Here is a 22,060-nt window from a genome sequence, read left to right on the forward strand (position 1 = left end):
ATTATCCACATATCCCATGGAAACGTATTCATTATACAGAAAACGACACAATTTAATGTATTATAATATTGGTTAATTAGCTCATAATTCCAAATTATATACTTGTCAACGATATATAAAAACTGATAGTAATTATCGAATAATGATTCAAGTGCTGCGCAGTTCACATGTCGTTTTAAACAGACGCGCCGCGTCTCTGTTTTTTTTTATAACACTCTGCCTCATGAATTGGGATTTTTTGATCGATGATCTGGCAACGAATAGTAATCATGGCTGACAAAAAGACCGTGGCCGCGGCGAATTCTTCATCTAAAAAATCAAATGAACAGATTGTTCAAGAATTCAATCAGCTTCGTCAGGAGCAGAGAGCGTTAGCTAGTAAAATGAACGAACTAGAGACAGAAGCAAATGAACATAGGTATTTATCGAATCTGTTTAAATATGAATTTTTGTTAGGCCTTATACTAGAGCTTGCTCGACTAGGCCTAGTAGATGTCCACCCCGCCAGGCGAGTGGAGATGTGGGTACCTGCTACTTAGGCCTAGGCTAGCTTGTTCACTGTTGCGATTAATTACCCACACATGGTGCAGTGAGACAGATGTTATTTAAAGTAAAATAATATGCACTCACTTGAGATTAATTATTCTTTTTACTCCTCTGCATTAATATTTTAGTTTAAATGTGTTTCTTAATTTTTTTCAGTTTAGTAATTAAAACTCTTGGAGTTGTCGATGGAGAAAGAAAATGTTTCCGGTTAGTTGGAGGAGTACTAGTTGAAAGGACGGTCAAAGATGTACTGCCTGCACTCAAACACAATAAAGATGGGGTGAGTATAGGCCCTAGCTGGGCTAGATAGTTTTCCTTTGTGTGCAGAAAATAAACAAAACATAAGAATTTGTATATGTGCTAATGTACCATTATGTTTCTCATTAAAGTAATACTACTTAATAGTATAAATATGTGCGCTGTATAATTAATTTTCCTTAAACTTTTTTTTTTTCAATTTCAGTTAACAAAACTGCTTGAAACCTTAAAACAACAGTTAGAATTGAAAGGGAAAGACTTACAAGCATATCGGGAAAAACACAACATACGGATTCGTGGCGAAGAGACGGACGACAAGGAAAAGGAACCAGCAGCTAAAACCGGCGGATCTCAGAGCATTCTAGTTGCAAAGGGATCGTGATATCCAAAATCATACACATTGATACAACCTATTAATGTATAGGTTCTGTGTTTACTACTTTATCTTATGAACTAGCTATCTTGCAGACAGATAATATTCTCAATGTTAGAGTTATAAAATACTGTCTTGCATAATTTCCCGCATTAAATGGCTTGCTATTCCACTTTCTCATCAACTGTAATACTATGGCAGTATAGATTGATGATTTGTCAAATTAAAATATTAATTTTTCATCAGTACAGTTTTGTTTTTAATGCACGATTAAATAAGAATTCCAAAAAGTCTAATCCATTGGTCTACATGAAACTAAGCCAGTAGAAATTTCGGTGGGTAAAAATGTAAATGAGAAAAAAGTTTTGTACTGAAATTGACATGTCTACCATAAGTGTATGCCAGGTACAAATAATTTCCCTCTAATTAAAATTGTTAATTTTATATAACTTATTTTGTTCATTGTACTGTAGGCTATCATCAATGCATTATTGAAGTGATTTTTATAAAGTGTATTTAGGATTTTTTTTAAACTTTTGTTATTTTGATTATAAACGTGAAACCTGCCACAAGAACTTGCATGGTATTCAAGTAGCAGGCTTAATTTATGGATAAAGATACCAAATGTCATAGCAACCTATTGTTTATGTTGTTTTTTGTGTTATTATTTCTCAATCTCTGAGGCATGCTGTAATTGGTGATTGTTCGCTGTTGGGATGTGGTTGAAATAAAACAAAAATAACAAAAGTAGCTGTTATTTGAGCATTAAAAAAAGCTCAACTATACATTGGCTGTGAATCCAAATTGATGAAAGATTCTTGTTTACTTGCTTGTATACACACGCAAGCTAACAGCTTATACGTCCATCAATATTTTAGGTCATCTTGCTGAACAATAATGAACGATTACTGTGACCTTTTACAAGAGCAGATTTTGATGGCTAAAGCCAAGCCGCCAGCTATGTGACATACATACCAAACAAATGTATAGAGTAGTTTCAGTCTTGTACATAACATTTAATTTGTTTTACTGGATCATGTCCACATACAGAATATGCAAACACTCACAATTCAAAAACGGTAAAAAAAAAACTTGGGAAGAAAACTATCAGATGTACAATTATACGCTGTGAGAAAACAACTATTTTAAATATAGTTGCATCTCATTATACCTGTCTCAACAATAATAATAATATATAACATTTGTATTTATCACATTGTAACCATTAAAATCCCAGTTTAAATTCATTAACAGAATTATCAAATATATTACTCTAGTAAGAATATGAATTTATGATACAAACTGCTATTGTTTAACCTTTACAGATTATTTTTTTTAAACCCTAAAATGACATGATTGTAATTTGGGAGGGAGGAAAGAAGAGGTTAAGAAAAGATTTTATAGATGAATGACCTTATTAATATTACATATACTGTACTGATATTATCTTCAGGCTTCAACGAATAACTAGTATTGCGGTGACCTGTACTCAACCCTAAATCTCAATAGGTACAAAAGTACGATTGCACCACAATATAATGATACATGCCTCCTCACAGTTGGTTGGCTCATTTCAGATTGTAATTTGTACTAACACTCAAGAACGTAGGTGTAAATCTATAATAGGTGAAGAAACAATATCAAAACAGCGGCTAGAGCTAAACAGTAATACTAAATAATGTATTTACACATTTTAGTTTTTATTGAATTCTATTCATGTTTTCATATTACATCATCTTATACACAAGCATGTTACATCCACTAATGTGCCCCTGCCCTATTGGCAATAAATCACCCATCACAGACTGACAGAATGTTGAGAATTAGTTATTTGAATGATTCAGCATATACGGTAGAACATATCCTTCAGGTAAACCCTAGAAAATCTCGCTCAACGAGGGAAAAATGTTTTAACACCAAGACCAACTCCGATTCAGTTGCTAAATTCACATTTTGAGGAGGGTAAGACATACATTTTGTGTCCTTGTATGCCTGTCCATATTTAGAAGAGTTATAACCCTTTATTATTCCTATATAAACCCACTTTTTACTATATGGAAGATTTAAATCAAACTCAAAAACTGTAATATGATAAAGTGTATCCTCTAAATAACACATTTTATGGAACTGAATTTAAAAGTGCAAATGTACAGATATATAAAGAATTGCTTAAAGGTTACGCACAAAAAAAATCAAGTGAGCTTTCGTTTTGGGACAGCAATTTAACGGTTGTAACATGGACGCAATAATCATTCCACTCGCGACAATCGTTAAATCACCATTGTCTTCCGTTCCGAAACGAGAGCTCGCTATTGGCCAATTAGATTACCTCACACCAAGACAAACCGACAGCAACACACAATGTGTACATAAGGAATTACCGACAAACATTCAAAAAATCTTTGTACAGCTGTGGAAACTTTTCTGTTTGTAATGGTTAACGCATCAACACCCTAGGTACGCGACAAGCTTGTTTAATAATAATAGTGTCTATACAGATATTTCTATAAAAAAAAAAACGATTTACATTTCATAGTTTAAAGACGGTTAAATTAATTTCTTTCAATACAAAAGAAATTTATTTTGAGCTCATCGATACATACTATACAACCATGTCAAATATTTTATAGTGAGAACCCAAATTGACCAATCATATTAGAGGTTGTAAACGCTCTAGTCTATTGTAGTAGAGGTCATGACCCTCCAATCTCTGTATCTTAAAACTATGTTCATTGGTTGTCTTAAGAATAATCAGTTTTTACTGAAGCTGAAATCCATCTAGGTTGATTAGCTAGTATTATATATAATAATTTATATATAATTATTTTTGTATGGATAATAACACATGATCACAAAGAACACAGATCTTATGTTACTTCTGTAAGTTTATTTATTTATTATTCCATCGGCCGCTGAAAAGAGAAAGAGACACAAAAAATTATTTTCATTTTTACGTTCAGCAATTCATTTCACTACTACAATTCAGAATTTTTTTTAAATGCAAATTTCCATTCTCTTATAACCAATTAAAGATTAAGAATTTGTTTATAAATGTACACTTACATGCGAGAGCTTCTTTTGCGTAAAACTTCACATCGATGTCTGTGTCCGTTTCCATTTCTACCAGACAAGGTTTGATTTCAGCTTTCACAATGCTATCAAAAGAAAAAGGAACAGGTTTGATTTGAGCTTGCACAATGCTACCAAAAGAAAAAGGTTTGATATGAGCTTGCACAATGCTACCAAAAGAAAAAGGAACAGGTTTGATTTGAGCTTGCACAATGCTACCAAAAGAAAAAGGAACAGGTTTGATTTGAGCTTGCACAATGCTACCAAAAGAAAAAGGAACAGGTTTGATTTGAGCTTGCACAATGCTACCAAAAGAAAAAGGTTTGATTTGAGCTTGCACAATGCTATCAAAAGAAAAAGGAACAGGTTTGATTTGAGCTTGAACAATGCTACCAAAACAAAAAGGAACAGGTTTGATTTGAGCTTGCACAATGCTACCAAAAGAAAAAGGAACAGGTTTGATTTGAGCTTGCACAATGCTACCAAAAGAAAAAGGAACAGGTTTGATTTGAGCTTGCACAATGCTATCAAAAGAAAAAGGTTTGATTTGAGCTTGCACAATGCTATCAAAAGAAAAAGGAACAGGTTTGATTTGAGCTTGCACAATGCTACCAAAAGAAAAAGGAACAGGTTTGATTTGAGCTTGCACAATGCTACCAAAAGAAAAAGGTTTGATTTGAGCTTGCACAATGCTACCAAAAGAAAAAGGAACAGGTTTGATTTGAGCTTGCACAATGCTACCAAAAGAAAAAGGAACAGGTTTGATTTGAGCTTGCACAATGCTACCAAAAGAAAAAGGTTTGATTTGAGCTTGCACAATGCTATCAAAAGAAAAAGGAACAGGTTTGATTTGAGCTTGCACAACGCTACCAAAAGAAAAAGGTTTGATTTGAGCTTGCACAATGCTATCAAAAGAAAAAGGAACAGGTTTGATTTGAGCTTGAACAATGCTACCAAAAGAAAAAGGTTTGATTTGAGCTTGCACAATGCTATCAAAAGAAAAAGGAACAGGTTTGATTTGAGCTTGCACAATGCTATCAAAAGAAAAAGGAACAGGGTTGATTTCAGCTTGCACAATGCTACAAAAAGAAAAAGGAACAGGTTTGATTTGAGCTTGCACAATGCTACCAAAAGAAAAAGGAACAGGTTTGATTTGAGCTTGCACAATGCTATTAAAAGAAAAAGGAACATTTGGAGTAACAACATGAATTCATTCGTTCACATCATTTTGACCTACTTTGCATGGGAGTAATGTTTGCAATTATTTTGCCAACATTAAATTATACAGACTTACCTAGCATCTTTTAGGGGAACCCTTTTTGGGGAGGTTGAGGGCTACATATAATAAATCAAATATGATTGAAATACGATAGGAATGAATAATAACTGACCTCGGTTCAATTAAAGGTAATACGATTGAAATTGTTTTTGCGACATTAAATCGTACATTGGCAACATTATCCTTGGCTAGACTGACAATGACAGGCATGAGTGACCTTGTCGTGATTTCTGGACCGCACACACCTGCCAACACGTTGATGCAGAATAAGCACGTCATACGATGTAGGTAATTGGAGTCACGGGACATTGCCAGAATCTTCGGAATGACTTGAGTATTAGCCCAATCTTTACCAAACTTCTCAACTAACTTTTTTAAGTTATTAGTAGCTGCCTCACGGATGGCAAAAACTGCAAAAAAACAACATTACTTATTTACAAAAACACAAAATTGTACTTTACAAATTATTTGATGTAAATGGGGAATAATCTGCGACTTGCAGTCTACTTGCACCCGTTTGTCTGTCCACAACGATATTTTACTTAGCAAGAAAGGATACGAGTTGATATGAAAACAATACAACATATTTCTAAATGACTAGCAGAATATTCACTCAGTATTTTACAAAAGAACGGTAAAACGTGTTCTCACCATGATCTATAAGCCACGTCATACAGAGACCATTCAGTTTTTCATCAAAGAAGTCAACGCCTAGTTGGCCAGCTAGCAGGGGCATGTACTCTATTATAGCCAGCCTTACTCTCCACTTGCTGTCTTCCGCCAGTTCAACTATTGCCGGTAGCAGAGACTGTGATAACTGCTGTATGCCAATTACTGTGTTTACACAGTCAAGATTACTGATGATGTTGAGTCGTACCTCAGGACATTCATCCTTCAATTGTGTTAGAAATAGTGGCAACATGTGCTCTATTGTTCTGTTCAAAAACAAAACCAATTTATTAGGCGTGTACCTTCTTCTTTCAAATTTTGTTTACATATTTATTGATCACTGAAATCTATTTTGTATATGAAAGGAGAAAATAAATGTTGCTTTGAATTGAATTGAATTAGTCATTTTTATTTGCAATTGTTCTGGCGAGCTCTCATATAGGAGAGTATAAGTGTATGTAATTGGCCTTACTTGCTGTTAAGTTTATGAGATATTACTTACTTGTCCTTGCCTAATATTGGTGACAGTCCCATAATGACCGAGGCCAATGCACTTTTGACGTGTTGGTTGGCATCTATCACAAGATCCTACAACGAAACAAGTTCAAAAACTTTAATTTTTATCAAAATCAATGTAGAATACAATATGCAAGTACTAAGCAACGATTGCTAGCTGAAAATCAACTTGTAAGAAATGGTTCAATAAACAAAACATCACTTATATCTTGACTTAAGTAAAGAGATTGATAAATTACTCTTATTTACCTTGACACATGGTAATATATTAACCATAATAAGTTGTTCTCTACTGTCCTCAGGTTTTAGATTCTCACAAAATACTTTTACTTTATGTGAAGCAGCTGCTCGAACCTCTGCTTCACAATCTTTGAGAAGACTTTGAAAAGCTGGAACTAAGTCTCGGCTGGTCAGCTCTGGACCTACTGCTTCTTGCAGCTACGAAAACAATTGACAAATTTATTTTAAAAATAAATTTAAAAACCATCAATATATTGATCAGAAATAAGAGGAGATTACTGTTGCTATAAGATAAAAACTCAATTAGGAAGAAAGCATTTGTTGACTTACATCTGTAAACTTGTCGGCAACCATGTATCGTACCCTCCATGATTTGTCCTCTGCACAATTTCTAAGTGTTGGCATAATCAATGCTTCTGTATCCTCATCTGACAGTAGTGTAGCAATGGCTACACATGCCTCAACTGCTAACAACCTCACTGAATCCTATAAAGAACATGCACAAAACATTAAGGTTAGCAATTGCTAAACATGCCTCAACTGCTAACAACCTCACTGAATCCTATAAAGAACACGCACAAAACATTAAGGTTAGCAATTGCTACACATGCCTCAATAATAATAATAATAATAAATAACATTTATAAAGCGCAAGAGACAAAGGTTTCAAAGCGCTGTGTTTTCCAAGATCAGTGCAAGTAGTAGCGTGCGATTATGCTTCTCTGAAGAGATGAGTTTTGAGTTTAGTTTTAAATGTGAAAACAGATTTTGATGAGCGTATTTCGAGTGGTAGAGTGTTCCAGAGTTTTGGGGCTGCGACAGCGAAAGCACGATCACCGTAAAACCGAGTTCTGGAACGGGGTCCAGGTTTTAGAAGAAGTCTGCTGGATGAACGAAGCGAAGAGTTGGTTGACGGAGTAATGATGTCACATATGTAGGCTGGAGCACATCCGTTGATGGCCTTATATGTCAGCAACAGGATTTTAAAACGAATGCGCTGATCAACAGGCAACCAGTGTAAGTCACGTAAAACGGGAGAAATATGTTCATGTCGTTTAGTGCCAGTGATAAGTCTTGCGGCGGAATTTTGGATTCGTTGAAGAGGAGACAGATAAGAAGTTGGTAGGCCGTACAGAAGCGAGTTATTACAGTCCAGACGAGATGAAACAAAAGCATGAACAAGACGTTCAGTTGATGTTTTGTCAAGGTACTTACGAATCTGGCCGATCTGGTAAATTCCAAAGGAAGCACCACGGCAAACATTACGAATGTGTTCTTTTAAACCGAGGCTGTTGTCTAGTTGGACGCCTAGATTTCTGGCTGAGCTGGAGGTAGAGACACTAGTATCTCCGATATGGACCAAAGGAAATGATGATGCCTCACGGAACTTTGAATGAAAATGGATCATTTCAGTCTTGGAGTCGTTGAGCATGAGTTTATTTTGAATGGCCCATGAGCGAACATCTGCAATGCATGATTCAAGGCTGTTAACAGATTCAGAGTGATGTGTAGGTTTCATGATTAAATATAGTTGAGTGTCATCGGCATAGATCATATGACGAACTTCCGGGTGGGAATCAATGATGTTGCTGAGTGGTCCAGTGCTAACAACCTCACTGAATCCTATAAAGAACACGCACAAAACATCAAGGTTAGCAATTGCTACACATGCCTAACAACCTCACTGAATCCTATAAAGAACACGCACAAAACATTGAGGTTAGCAATTGCTACACATGCCTCAACTGCTAACAACCTCACTGAATCCTATAAAGAACACGCACAAAACATTAAGGTTAGCAATTGCTACACATGCCTCTACTGCTAACAACCTCACTGAATCCTATAAAGAACACGCACAAAACATTGAGGTTAGCAATTGCTACACATGCCTCAACTGCTAACAACCTCATTGAATCCTATAAAGAACACGCACAAAACATTAAGGTTAGCAATTGCTACACATGCCTCTACTGCTAACAACCTCACTGAATCCTATAAAGAACACGCACAAAACATTAAGGTTTACAGAAATAACGTAAGGAGGATGGGTAAGGGGACAAGGCTTTAACTTTAATTTATTTTCGTGTAAAGTGTTAGCAATGGGTGAAGATCAACAGAATTTAATAATATGATTGTTATACAGTGGTACAGGTAAGTGGAAGGTGAACTTGCATTATGGTGAAAATTAAATTTGAGATTTTATTTTTTTATAAAAAATCACAAGTTAAATCTAAGACACCTTTCACATTGCCAAGCATACTCTGGTTTCACACAGGAGTGTACAGCATACAAAAAGCCAGTGTTGATACCTCAGTGTGAAAGGGGTGTTACATAACTCTACTACTACAAGTTATAATGTTGGCATAACCGTACCTGTTCATCACTAACTAAGTTGATAAACATTGGTATAAAGTCGCCTTTAACGTGTTCAATCTCTGTAACCTTAACTAGCTCGCCTAGTTTGCCGGCTGCTGCTCGTCTAACCATCGGCGTGTCATCGCTACACAGGTTACGGAAATGACTGCAAATAAAAAATGCAGAAGCAATTGGAAATTAAACACAATTTTAACATAATGTTTTTTTTAATGATTGTAATCTTATGAATCACATTGTTTTTTTATTTATTTTATAAGGTTTCAAATACAATAAATAAACACTTTACACAATGAATGAAGTATGTACATCATTAGAACATTGGGAAGTTTTAGTTAAAGTCTATCAAACTATGACAAAAAAGTGTGCCCAAATATGGTAGTGATATGCTTAAACATGGTAGTGATATGTCCATATATAGGCACATCACATTTTTATGTAACATAAAGTTTGATAGTGTGGACACAGCTTAATAAAAGAGTGTTAAATTACTTTCTAAGGTCTTGTCTGACAGCAGCAGAAGACTTGGGGTAACTGACGCTGAACAATCCACAAGCTGACGTTCGTGAAGTGAACCAATCACCTGCGGCTAGACGCTTTACCATGGCAACAAACAGATTCTCCATGTCCTCTTTAGAATGTTCTTCCGACAGTTTGCGCAATGACTCTACAGCTTTGTCTCTCACTACTGTTTCCTCAACAGTTGCAAGGCTTTCCAACGGTGGCTAAATTGAATACAACATGTACATCAAATGTTAAGAGCAGTCCATGGGTAATACTACATTTTCTTTCAATTGCATTTAGCCTCATCTACAGAAACCTTTTTTTTATCCAATGTCTGTTCTTGATATCATCTGTTTATTTAGCAATAAAACTATTTCAGACTTTGATTTTTTTTTTTTAAATAAGGATATAAATTGTAAAACTATTTCACAGAAAATGTGTGGGTGGGTAATATGACATAAATAGCTGTAAATCAATTAGACTTACCAAGAGACACGCAACAAACTCAGGTCCACCAACAAGCTGGGTGAATGTACCAAGCTGCTCTGCCAATGCCAATAACACCTCATCCTCATCATATATGGTATCTGATGACCAAACAAAAAACAATATAATTTCTATAAAATAAATAACTGTGAAAGCAAACCACAACATGAGCATGGCAATATAATACTATAAATAATATAGTCCCCCACCCCCACACGATTTTTTTCTTTCAACAAACACATCTTATACTACAGTACACTGTATAGCCAATTGAGTATTTAAAATCAACACAAAAATATTTTATTGATGCATGATACTATAGTATAGAACTGATTGTGCATCATTAATAATATATGTCATGTTAACAATGAGGCCACTCACAGTCAAACATTATGTTCTTAGTTTGACAAATGGTTCTAGTGACAGTTAGTGAGAAAGCTACAGTACCGGACAGAATTATTGCAGATTTTGAACGCATTCAACGCATTGTTAAAGTGTTGACAACGCGTTGAAACTGCGTTGTCCGTTGGCGTTGAAAGTGTTGAGTTCGTTGAACTGTTTATTCAACTAACACAATGTGTTGCGTTGAGTTTGCGTTGAAATAACAAACAATCGGATTCGTATGGTATTTACAGATTGCCAGTGTGTATTAGTAGTAGTAGTAATAGTATAAAATACAGTATTACAAATATTTAAGAAAACAAACATAATGTGTATTTTTCCGCGGAAACCTAGCTTAATATATTACACTAGGCTAGGCCTACTACTAACGAGTAGGCCCCGTGTGTATATGAGCCGCGTCTGCCATCGCAGTTAAAAGTAGTGGTCATGTCCTTAATTACTGTGTGCCTATATTAACTGGAGTATTAAATACCAAAGTTAAGGCGGCGGTGAATCTTGGAGGCTAGGTCACATCGTAATTAATTATTTCCAAACTAAAAACTTCGCAGTACTGTACTACATTTTTCTCGATTATTTATAAAAACAACGTAGCCTACACCCGCCGCCATGGAAGGCAACAATACACCACCAACATAACGATCCAGCATGGTCGTCGTCTTTTTCACGCATGCTTTTCGTGACGTGAGGGACGAACTGATCGAAAGGTGAAGAGTTCATTCATTATGAAATAACGCGTAATTAAAAGGGAAAAAATCGTTTAGTTTTATTATTATCCATAAATATATCATTATCATGTATTATATTATAAATTAATTATTGTGATGCCTAACGTAACCCATGCAGAGAAAAGCGTTAAATATAATAACCAAGAAATAGGAATGACCAATTTGATGACAATAGGCAATTTTAGGCGTTTTCTTTAAAATCAAAACCTGTGCCATACCATATTATTCACGCCAAGGTGTAACCCACAAATATTTGAATAACCAAACAATTCAGAATAAAGAACCACTTTATTCTGATGCAAGACAATATATTATTACAGGCGAGGTTTAGGCGTTTTCTCTGTAACATACTATTGTTTTGTTTCTTAATATAATTATATTGGCCTCCTCCTGAAACTGTATGAATGGGATGGGAGTTGCGAGAATATGCGAGCGAACAGCCAACATTTAAATCAGTTTACAGTGTGATGCTTTTCAAAACGCGCAACGTTTTCAACGCGTTCAACGCTATGGGATTCAATTGTTTAACGTCGTCAATGAACGGTCAACGGGTTCAACACATTCAACACGCTCTATTGTTAACGTATTCAAAACGCTTTTTGTACTTAAAAATGTAATGTTGTCCGATTTATAAAGATTTAAATTGGTTCATGGGTGTCGGACACGTCAAATTTTTTAGTTCTTTCAAATTACATTACAACAAACAATGGGACAATTATAAAATAAAAACCAAAATAGAGAAACAATATTTTCACTTTATCTCTTGAATCTCGAACAGCTAAAAAATGTAGGCCTAAATAAAATTAATTACTTCGTCGTCATTAACGATCGTTAAATACGTCATAACACACGTGGTGTTTTTCTTGAGGAAACCAGGGTGGCGGCCTCGTGTGTTGATGTCACGTTGTTTGATTTTACGACGTGAGATCGTGTTTTCCCCCGGAAGGCCTACAGTACAGTGTTAACTGTTAGACTTGGCATCGACCTTATTATTCGATGTTTTCCTTCACTAAACACTGGGAAATATCACTGTGTTTTACTTGGTAACTGTCCGTTCAATACTTAAAAATATATCTAAGCTTCATATATATTTTTTATTTATATTAAAATATCTGGTAGTGACTGCCGATAGGTATTTTGCCTGTTGTTGTTACTGATCGTTCAGGCGTGCAATCGGCCAGTCTAGCGCTGCAGCAGCTAGCGTTGAAATAACTAATTGTTTACTTGACATGCTGATAATGACTTTCGTTGAATAAACAACTAAACGTTGAAAGCCGTTCAACGCAACGCAAACACAACGCAACGACAACGTGTTGAATGCGTTGGGATTTTTGCAATAATTCTGTCCTGTACTGTACATTAACTAGAGCATTATAGTAGAGCTGAGGATTATGGGAGAACTACATTATCAACAAAGTAATTAATACTTTATAAGTAGGTTGATGCAACAATACAATGGTAAATATAATTATTGGTATTCGTGCCATGAACAGGTAGAGTGTAGATAACAAAACAAACGATGAGTCATAAAGGCAAATTTCAAAGTACAACTGACAAAACTAATTCACTACAGACCAATTTAAAAAAACAAGCATACAAAAGGGTAAAGGTTTCTCCTATTATTTTAGTCATTTGTCGTATTCGATTGGGAACTTTCGTTGTCAACGTAAAGATTCGTTGAATACTTTTTGTATTCGAATTGTAAATTTGTGCTCAACAGAAAGTCATTCGAATAGAAAACGTTGACAACGAAAGCTTTTTCGTTAAGAACAATCTCAACGCTCAAAATACTTCGTTAAAGAAGTACTCAACGGAAAAACTGTACTCAACGGTGAAAGTCTAAATCGAATAGGACAATTGTTATACTGCACAGAGAATGACATATATTATTACATTGCAATGTTGTTTTAGATATTAATTATCGTAGGCCTAATTGAATATTTAAATAACAATGTTATATAACTTTTGTAAAAAAAACAAATGATTGATTGATTTTATTTACCAGTTAGAAAAGGGATGAGTTCACTCCTGGTTCGCTCTACTCCAAGGGCAAGTGCAATGGTAGACAACTTCTTTATACTATTTAGACGAAGCTAAAAATCAAATAAAAGTCATTTCATTAAAATTAGTTAATACTGGATAGGCATACACACCACCTTTTAGACCTATAGGCTATATTATTCCTAGTAGGCCTAGGTTTTAGGCCTAAAAATGTCTTCTTTACTACAACTACACAGTTCATCAGTACTGTATGTAATAGTTAATACCGATACACTCTTTATTTAACAGGCCAAGAAGAAGAAGGCCCAGGCAAGCTAAAATTGGATGCGTAAAAAGTACGCAGTACACCACGCGCCGGACTTGCGCCGGGGATTATGCCTAGTAACATCTGCAGCTAGGTAAGCCTAGCCTAGCAGCAGCACAACCTCTTCGTTTGGAAAAATACCAGGTCTGGGTTTTTTATGTTTACCCGTATTCTGGGCTACTGTAGGTGTGTTTAAAAGCCAAATTGATCGACAAACAAAATCAGTTAGCGCATATTTTAGAGAAGCAATTAGTATAAGAGTTCATAAGCAAAATGTACGACTTGACATTTTACGGAAGCTCAAGTTTCATTCCAACCTCCCGTTTGATATGTCGTCGACGACGGACCGTCTTCCTGCATTCTGTAAACCTTGAATTTATCGGTGTCAGACTTAAAATATCAATTATATTTTACTATACACATACACTTAAAAACATATGTAACAAAACAAATATTACCTGAACATCTTCATTTCGAAGTTCATCAATTAAAACAGCAATTGGGTAGAGAGAATCTTCGGCACTTTCACTTGTCGCCATTTTGAATGGTAGAGCTAACTGTCCGCAAACTGTCGGGTTTCATGCAGTGCTTTTAAAGTTAATTGTTGATGGCGCTATTTATATATTTCTTTTAGAATTTTTATTCAAATCTTCCCACTGAAAATAATTGTTGTTTTGTTTAATATGCAATTTTAATGTCACATAAAAATAATAGTTGTTCACTTTTACCAAAAATTTGAAAAAAAAAAGGTTTTCCTGTACTTGTACACGGTAATTTAAAGCATAAAATAATAAAATTGACTGGAAGTCAGTGGGTTTTTGGTTGAATTTAAAGATACTAGAGGGTGAGCTCGCTTCGCTCGCTCCCCTCTCTAGGAAGTGTAGACGATGGTTCTCGGAATGATAATGTTCTTCTTGTATGTTTTCTGTCGGTTACCATTATTGAAAATGCTTGACATTCGTAAAACTAAACTATTCTGTTTCACAGTGTCTTAGATGATTAATAACATTTTAAAGTATAGTCTTTATTATTTGGTAGGGCCCTTATAGGGCGGAGGTGGGGTGGCGGAGTTCATTTGAGGGAGGTGCTTATTCGAGTGATATATGTTAATTTTTTTAGTTTTAATAATGGTAACATTTATAATCAAATGAAATCCTCTAATAGATATGAAAAGTGGTAAAAAAGAATAACAAATGCTTGGTAAATTGTAGATAACAGTGCGATGAATTCTACTACAAATAGTATAATTGTGTTTTTATTATAAATGTGGATGGGATGGACGTTTATTAGATAGTTGGGTTGGGGGGGGGGGATTATTATTCAAAGTGATGTTTAATATTGGAGAGGCGTTTATTCAAATAAATAACATCCTAATAAGTAGTAATACATTATTTAATTTAAACATCTTTTGAAACTAACTGCCGTGACAGAGTGGGCCGTTTCGGCCCAAGAAAGAAGACATTACGGCTTGCAACATGGGCAGACATCTCGGTCCTAACGGGACACAGATAGCCTACAGTTATTCCTGCCAGCTTACTTAATAAAACTCAGCTATCGGGATTTCACTCGATTAATGTCTTATCATCAAATCTCCCTATGTAATTTTATAATACTATTCCCCACAATATATTCCGATTCTTTATGGCGTATATTTAATTTGATCTTTATTAATTTGCAGTATAATTTTTATTTTTTAACTACTGTATCTTTCACACGCGCGGTCCATTCCTAAAATAAACAAAAAACTAAAATGGCTATGACTAATGGCCAACTTAAGCTCCAGTCTTACTATCTGTTTTTTTCTTCCGTCTTCCAAAGGGACACTGTATTGATTGATGGAAAGTGCCTGTTTCCAGTCACCTTTAGGGTCAAATCTATTATTTTAACTGCTCCCTTGTGTATAAAAGAGAGAAAATAGTTGAAACCATGTTGCTGCAAGGTGAACTTATCATAAACCCGGAAATTACTTGACCGCCAAAAATTGAAATTGAGTAGAAAATCTACTGTTGAAATCATAATGTTGTTAAAAAACTCTTTATAATATCTTCCCAAGATAGAAATATGGAAAAATAGCGTCGAACTGAACACTAATGTTATCAAATCTACGTTTCGCGGTACACCTGAGATAGATAAGGTACGTATCCAGGGCGGAGATTTGTACCGAAGTTTTTGCATTGTGCTCGCCTATGTCAGAATTAACCATAATTTATATATAGATTGTCCCATAAACAATGTTTTTAATATGTAATTTTAATGTCATATAATAGTTATTCACTTTGGCCAAAAACTAGATCAAAACAAAATTATTTACCTGAAAAAATGTAATTTTAAAAAAAACCACTTAAATTGTCTGTCATACAATGGTTTTTGTCATTTTAATAATTTTTTTTTTTTGTAAATAAATTTAATAAAACTTTATGAAAGTCTGATTTTATTAATTTTTCATGTTTTTGGGGGAAAATAAATCTTTAAGGATTTAGTTTGCCTTTTAACACATTTATTTATTTAATTTTTTTTTTCTACGGAAGTTATTAACTTTACTAAAACTGCAAAATGACCTTTTCAAAGTCGTCGCCCCATAACGAGATTGTTACTACGTCACACGTATTACGCATTAGTGATTTTAATGTTGAAAAGAGTTTACTGTTTATACAAACGTACAAACGAACCTGTTGAAAGCCTCAACGATACTAATTATTATACACTGATGTTTGTTGCTATGAGGGGTCACAATAGATACTTAATGTTGTTGTTAGGTAACCAAGCGGAGTGCCAATCGGGTCAAAATCTGTCGTGCTGCGAGCTGCATACAACAAAGATAGTAGTAGTCCCGTAGTAGTCTGACGACCGATAGGCCTAGAGCTAATTTCCTCTGCTTTTTTTACAAATTTAAATATTCGTTAATGATAATTTGAAATAATAAATATTCCGTGCTTTTATTTGGTTGTATTAAAACAACACACATGACGCTGTTGTTAATTTGATAGGACAGTACACTACACATTTAACTCGTAGACGATCGCTGAGGAGGCTTCAACATGCCGAGTGCATTTGAACAGCAACCAGCCACCGCAGGCTCTCTGACCAGCCAAGAAATTGAATTGCTGAATGAACAATTTCCGAACTTCACTTGCATTTGTGAACTTTGTGACTGCGGGTAAGTTTTCAACGACGTTCAATTAATATTAATTCATTTCAACTTAAACCGGTCATATCACCTAAAACGTTTGTGACTACCAAGTTCTTCGTTGACGCACGCATATGCCTTAACTTAAGTCAATTAGACCTACAGGTACCGCTAAGTAAAATAATGTGATACGAAATAAATAGTAGATCCTTATTAATATAATTTGAAAAAGCCATGAATACTTGATCACCAGCACCTGTACATGAGTTGACACTCACTTATAGTTTGGTACCTGAAATATATATACGTAACTATTTTCTTGTTTTAAAACTAGCGAAGAGAAACTTCCCTGTTTAAAACAAAATGTATTTGTAAGCTCTGTCTATCTGGTTTGACCAAAAAAAAGTGTGATGTGCCAAATATGGTAGTGATATGCCCAAATATGACAGTGATACGATATCATCATGTCCATATATGGACCCTCATTATGATTTTCAATCTGAATTCGGAGTAAAAAAACACTTGTGGCATTCCAGCATTTTTTTGCTATAGCATTTGATAAACATGCCTAGCAATAATTAAGGTTGACGTTCTGTAACATTTGGCTATATACACTTACGAAAATAATGTTAGCTCAACAGCGAACATGGCAATAATTGAGCAATTGTTATGATTCTTAATATATCCAAGGCCGCCGGACAAAAAAGAAAAAAACAAAACAAACACAAACAAATGTTCAGACGACGTCAAGTGAAAGATGACAGGCACTCTGTAGACTTTGGAACTGTTGGTTCAGTCATTCTATCAATTATCTACCAAATTCAAATGCACGTACGACTATCATTTTTTCATTAATGTGCGCTAAATCTATAATTACCAACGGTAGTTATTAAACATTACGTGATGCGTCACGTGTATGACGTGTTTCTAAAAAATAAGTCGTCACCGATTACTGTTTAACCCACGCCTTGAGAAAAGTCTTCTAATCTAACCATTACCTTCCCTCATCATCAACTATCTATGCTTTAGCATTAAATAAGCAATAACTTAATTTACAATTCTTTCATAATTGTACGTACTTTTTCAGTCGTCATGTTCACCACAAGGATTGTAAAAAACGCGCTAAACCAACCAAACCAGTTGACAAAGATTGCACACTTAGCGATTACCAACGAACGTACGTAGCGTATCCTGGCAACCGCAGAAGATTACCCATCATTCCCCCTGCAACACCACGTGATCGTAACCGACCTCCGATGGACTTGAACACAATCCAACGCACAGACTTCGTCAATTGCCCTGTAGTAAAACCGGAAAGAATTACACAGGTAAGCGGCCTTTGTAATGACGTTATATTACGTCATAGATAATACCAATGTCACACACCACCATAGACGTCAATATTGGGTCAGAAAATAATTATATCTAACTTAACATTTAGAATATTTTTTTATGACAGAAACAAACTTACGAACCATCTAACGTTCCATTGGACGGAAACACGGTGTATAAAATGACGTACCCGGGTCACGTTGCTTTTCCGAATATCCAAATGCGCCGACCAATGACGAAACACGGACGAGGAAACACTTCGGCGAAGTTCGATTCCCGAACAACAAACAAGGAGCAGTTTAAACATTGGAACAGTAACCCAGCTCCCTCATTTAGTGAATATCCTTCTTTTACAGGTAACTTATAACTTATTCACCAAAGATTATTCAATATTGGTATATTATAGGTTGATGAACCTAATTCAAATGATGCGAACATTCACGCGAAAGTGCTTTAATGGCACCTACCATCAAAGACACTTATTGTTCACGTCCACTCTAACGGAACGTCTAAACCCTACAGTGATATCTATTTCGAAGCAAAGTCTGTGCAGACCACCTATTTATGTCGTGATAGTAAAACGTTGTTTTGAATTAATTTCAGGTTCGATTATTTACCCTGGAAAAATGGAACAAATGAAATCAACGACCCAACACGATTTCCCGGGCGCTATTGCTGAACCAGTTAAAATGGTTAAAATTGCCGAAGGCAATTTATCATTAGAAGGTATATGATCACTTTTTGTGTTAATAATATTGTTATTCGGTCTAGCCTCATACTCTTTCCAACAGAATACATTATGAATAATGCAAAAGAATTCAAATAAACCACATGTTTGCGTCAGATTATTGCAGATTCGCGTCAACCAGATGATGAGCGTCACACGTTCAAATACCAGAATGTGTTTGGCCACTATGTGCTTAGTTTACGATAATGGCAACCCATCACATATATATTTCATTGCAGGACACCACGATCATTTAACTGTTAACCAGGCTACGTACCTTGATAATGGTACTGGTCATCGAGCAGAACGTGTGAAACGCAACCCCACGATCAAAACGCAAGGCCACTTCCACGGCAAGACGCAGCACATGTACGACTTCCCCACGTATCGTAGTCAACCTCTTCCAGCAAAGCCAATTACGCCACCACCTTCCACGATACGTCTGAGCATGGACTCAAGGTAGTACCAGTCGTAGCTGCAGTAGGCCTATATGTTATTCATTCTTCTTTCTTTTTTAAATCATGTCTAATGGTAATACATCAATACTAAATGTACGTGATTAATAACATTGAAAGATAGAACAATTCTCCGTAGAGTGTTTCTCAAAAACTTCCGAGTAGGCGCTACATTCAGAATTCAAACCAACCATCCTGTCACATGACTCGTGAATCGTCTGTACTTAATATTAAGTGCATTGATCTGAACATTAGTTACGTGATTGTATACATCAATGACGTCACCGTGTTATTTAAGCCTACTTATTTCACATGCAAATGTTAACATTGTATTTTATTATTCTAATTTTAGATTAGAATTTAAGACGGAGCAGCAAATGGAGTTTGGAGGGCACGATGTGAAAACCAACCCAAAACGAGAATTAATCAGACATGATTTGGACGAGTATAAACCGCCAAACGTCAGCTTTGAAACAAATACAACCAACAAGGTGCGTACACACAATGATAACGTGTTGCGTATCACGTTAATACGGGGCGCAATTTGAGACAAAGACACGAGTAGGTTTCGACAGTGTTGAAACATACCAGTCTACAATGTTTTCCCTCTTCAATTCAATTATCGATGGGACGTCCCAGCTTGCAGTGACAAAACTCGTTCGTTTCACTGGAATAGGGGGTGACCCAAATGAGGGGTTCTCTATAATATTGTATTAAAATATTATTTTTGTTTTCAGATGACGTATAAACCAATCGATTTGAAAGCAGCCCACATTCCACCGTCTCACCGCCGACCGCACACCAAACAGAAACCGCGCTCTGCGACCTTCCACGATCAGACAATAAACAAGAAATTCTACAAAGATTGGAAAGTTAAGCCAAGAGTACGATACGGAGACTTCCACGAAACTACCTCATCGTACGTGAAGCCGCAGGGCAGCATGGAGATACAGTCATGGACTGGGGCTACGTTCACTCCGAAGAAATCGGAGCCAGTAGAGAATTTCAAGCCAGACCCGGCACCCATTGAACACTCGGGGCAGTTTGACTTTATGACAGTGCATCAAGACACGTACAAGGGTACACGACCACAGTTATGTAAGGCACAAGCATACCTACTACAACAACAGCTGAAAACACGCAAGGGGCTAAAAAACATGCCTAACAAACAGACACTTGGCGATTATGTCGAAAAACGAAAGGACGGTTTGGCGGTAACTTAGTGGAACCAAAAACGGTACCAAGACGGGTTCCGATCCCTTGGTGCGTACTTTTGGACTAAAACTGTCAAAACCAGTTGGTTGTCTTTTAAAAAAATTATATTCAGAAAAAATATTCATTTTAAGGCTGACCTTTTCATAACTTAATTAAGAAAATGAATTCCCGTTGAACTTGTCACCGGAATTGAAAATATTACCTTAAATTACATTATCGATCAGCACGTACTAAGTATTATATAAAAAGTAAGCATTACCACGTCTCTCCAACCAGTTTTCCAAGTTCGAAAACCAGCCGCCATTTTATGATTTGTCTTTGTTCTCAGTCCACAAATCACAGTCATACATTAAAAACGACTATAAAAAATATGTTTGTAACATAATTCGATAACAATATTTTTTTTTCATTTGTGGTTAAGTTAAGCGACTCCAATTCTACTTAATGTCATTTTTGTCCTTCTTGTCAAATGAGTCATTTTGAAAAGTTGTTAGCAGAAGTTTTGTAGCCTTGAGAACTGTCATGGAGATTATTAGACCCACTTAAATAATTATACAATTGTTTAAAATAGATAGAATATACATATTTACTAATACATGGGTACGTACATGCACGTTTCCAGATATTCTGTGTTCACTCTTGACTTGCCAACAGTCGTTCCATGATGTCTAAATAACATTCATTCCCAAGCCAACATACATCTAACATACTTCCTGGGGAATAATGTAATATACATGTTAATGTATGTTGTGCCAATTATTATGAACATAGAACAACATTAATAATATAAAACCATTAGGTAAACATCATGTAATATGTGCAAGGGTGTGAATTAATGTACAGATTCATTTAACTGGTTTTACTACATTATAATACCAATTATAATTCGAAAGGTCCGGAAAAAAGTAATAACATTCATAATACGGGGCGCCGTTTGGAACAATGTTACAACAGAACCATTCTGTAAACACAATTATATACGGCGCCCCGTACTTATTATTAGTGTGTATGCCTATTTCGTATCGTATCGATATCCTTTATCATTTACTTTCAATACGGTGCTGTGTATTTCACATTGCTCTCAGAGATGTGTTTCAACTTCATTTAACTGATCAGCAAATTGTGTATTTTAATTTAGATTTACATGTTTTACATTTTTACTGTCCGCTACGAACGTGCGCAATTTATTATCTTTGAAGGGTAAGAAGCCTACTGTACATAATAAATATTTATTTGAGTAATATTCATATAAGACTTCAGCAAACTTCTTCTTAATTAAGCTCCGTTTACACTATTGTACCAAACTTTATGTGACAAAAAAAATGATGTGCTTATATGGACATGATGATGTCATACCACCACCATATTATGGCACATTACACTTTTTTTGTCACATGAAGTTTGATAGTGTTGACAGCTCCAGAGCTTAATACTATTCAATTCAGCTGGTGGCACA

At 35.5% G+C, this 22,060-nt stretch overlaps 3 protein-coding genes across 3 annotated transcripts; 2 read left to right on the top strand and 1 right to left on the bottom strand.

The window, feature by feature from the left end:
* Positions 1-256: 256 nt before the first annotated feature.
* Positions 257-1,828, top strand: LOC140057340 (prefoldin subunit 2-like). Its single transcript, XM_072102958.1, has 3 exons — positions 257-418; positions 703-826; positions 1,010-1,828. Exons 1-3 carry the CDS (start codon positions 270-272, stop codon positions 1,184-1,186), a joined length of 450 nt encoding a protein of 149 aa, XP_071959059.1. The 5' UTR covers positions 257-269; the 3' UTR covers positions 1,187-1,828.
* Positions 1,829-2,172: 344 nt separating this feature from the next.
* Positions 2,173-14,326, bottom strand: LOC140057338 (serine/threonine-protein phosphatase 2A 65 kDa regulatory subunit A beta isoform-like). The gene is made up of 12 exons (XM_072102955.1): positions 14,207-14,326; positions 13,446-13,536; positions 10,317-10,417; positions 9,819-10,051; positions 9,327-9,474; positions 7,281-7,436; positions 6,960-7,148; positions 6,697-6,782; positions 6,177-6,460; positions 5,638-5,935; positions 4,241-4,332; positions 2,173-4,089 (listed from the first exon to the last, which is right to left on the bottom strand). The coding sequence occupies exons 1-12, from the start codon at positions 14,285-14,287 to the stop codon at positions 4,064-4,066; spliced, it is 1,785 nt and encodes a 594-aa protein (XP_071959056.1). The 5' UTR covers positions 14,288-14,326; the 3' UTR covers positions 2,173-4,063.
* Positions 14,327-16,568: 2,242 nt separating this feature from the next.
* On the top strand, positions 16,569-21,814 carry LOC140057339 (uncharacterized). Its single transcript, XM_072102956.1, has 7 exons — positions 16,569-16,905; positions 17,963-18,203; positions 18,335-18,563; positions 18,811-18,933; positions 19,174-19,393; positions 19,742-19,880; positions 20,127-21,814. The coding sequence occupies exons 1-7, from the start codon at positions 16,787-16,789 to the stop codon at positions 20,610-20,612; spliced, it is 1,557 nt and encodes a 518-aa protein (XP_071959057.1). The 5' UTR covers positions 16,569-16,786; the 3' UTR covers positions 20,613-21,814.
* The last annotated feature ends 246 nt before the right edge of the window (positions 21,815-22,060 follow it).

The sequence above is a fragment of the Antedon mediterranea genome, chromosome 8, assembly GCF_964355755.1.
Source record: "Antedon mediterranea chromosome 8, ecAntMedi1.1, whole genome shotgun sequence".
In the NCBI taxonomy this organism is placed as follows: domain Eukaryota; kingdom Metazoa; phylum Echinodermata; class Crinoidea; order Comatulida; family Antedonidae; genus Antedon; species Antedon mediterranea.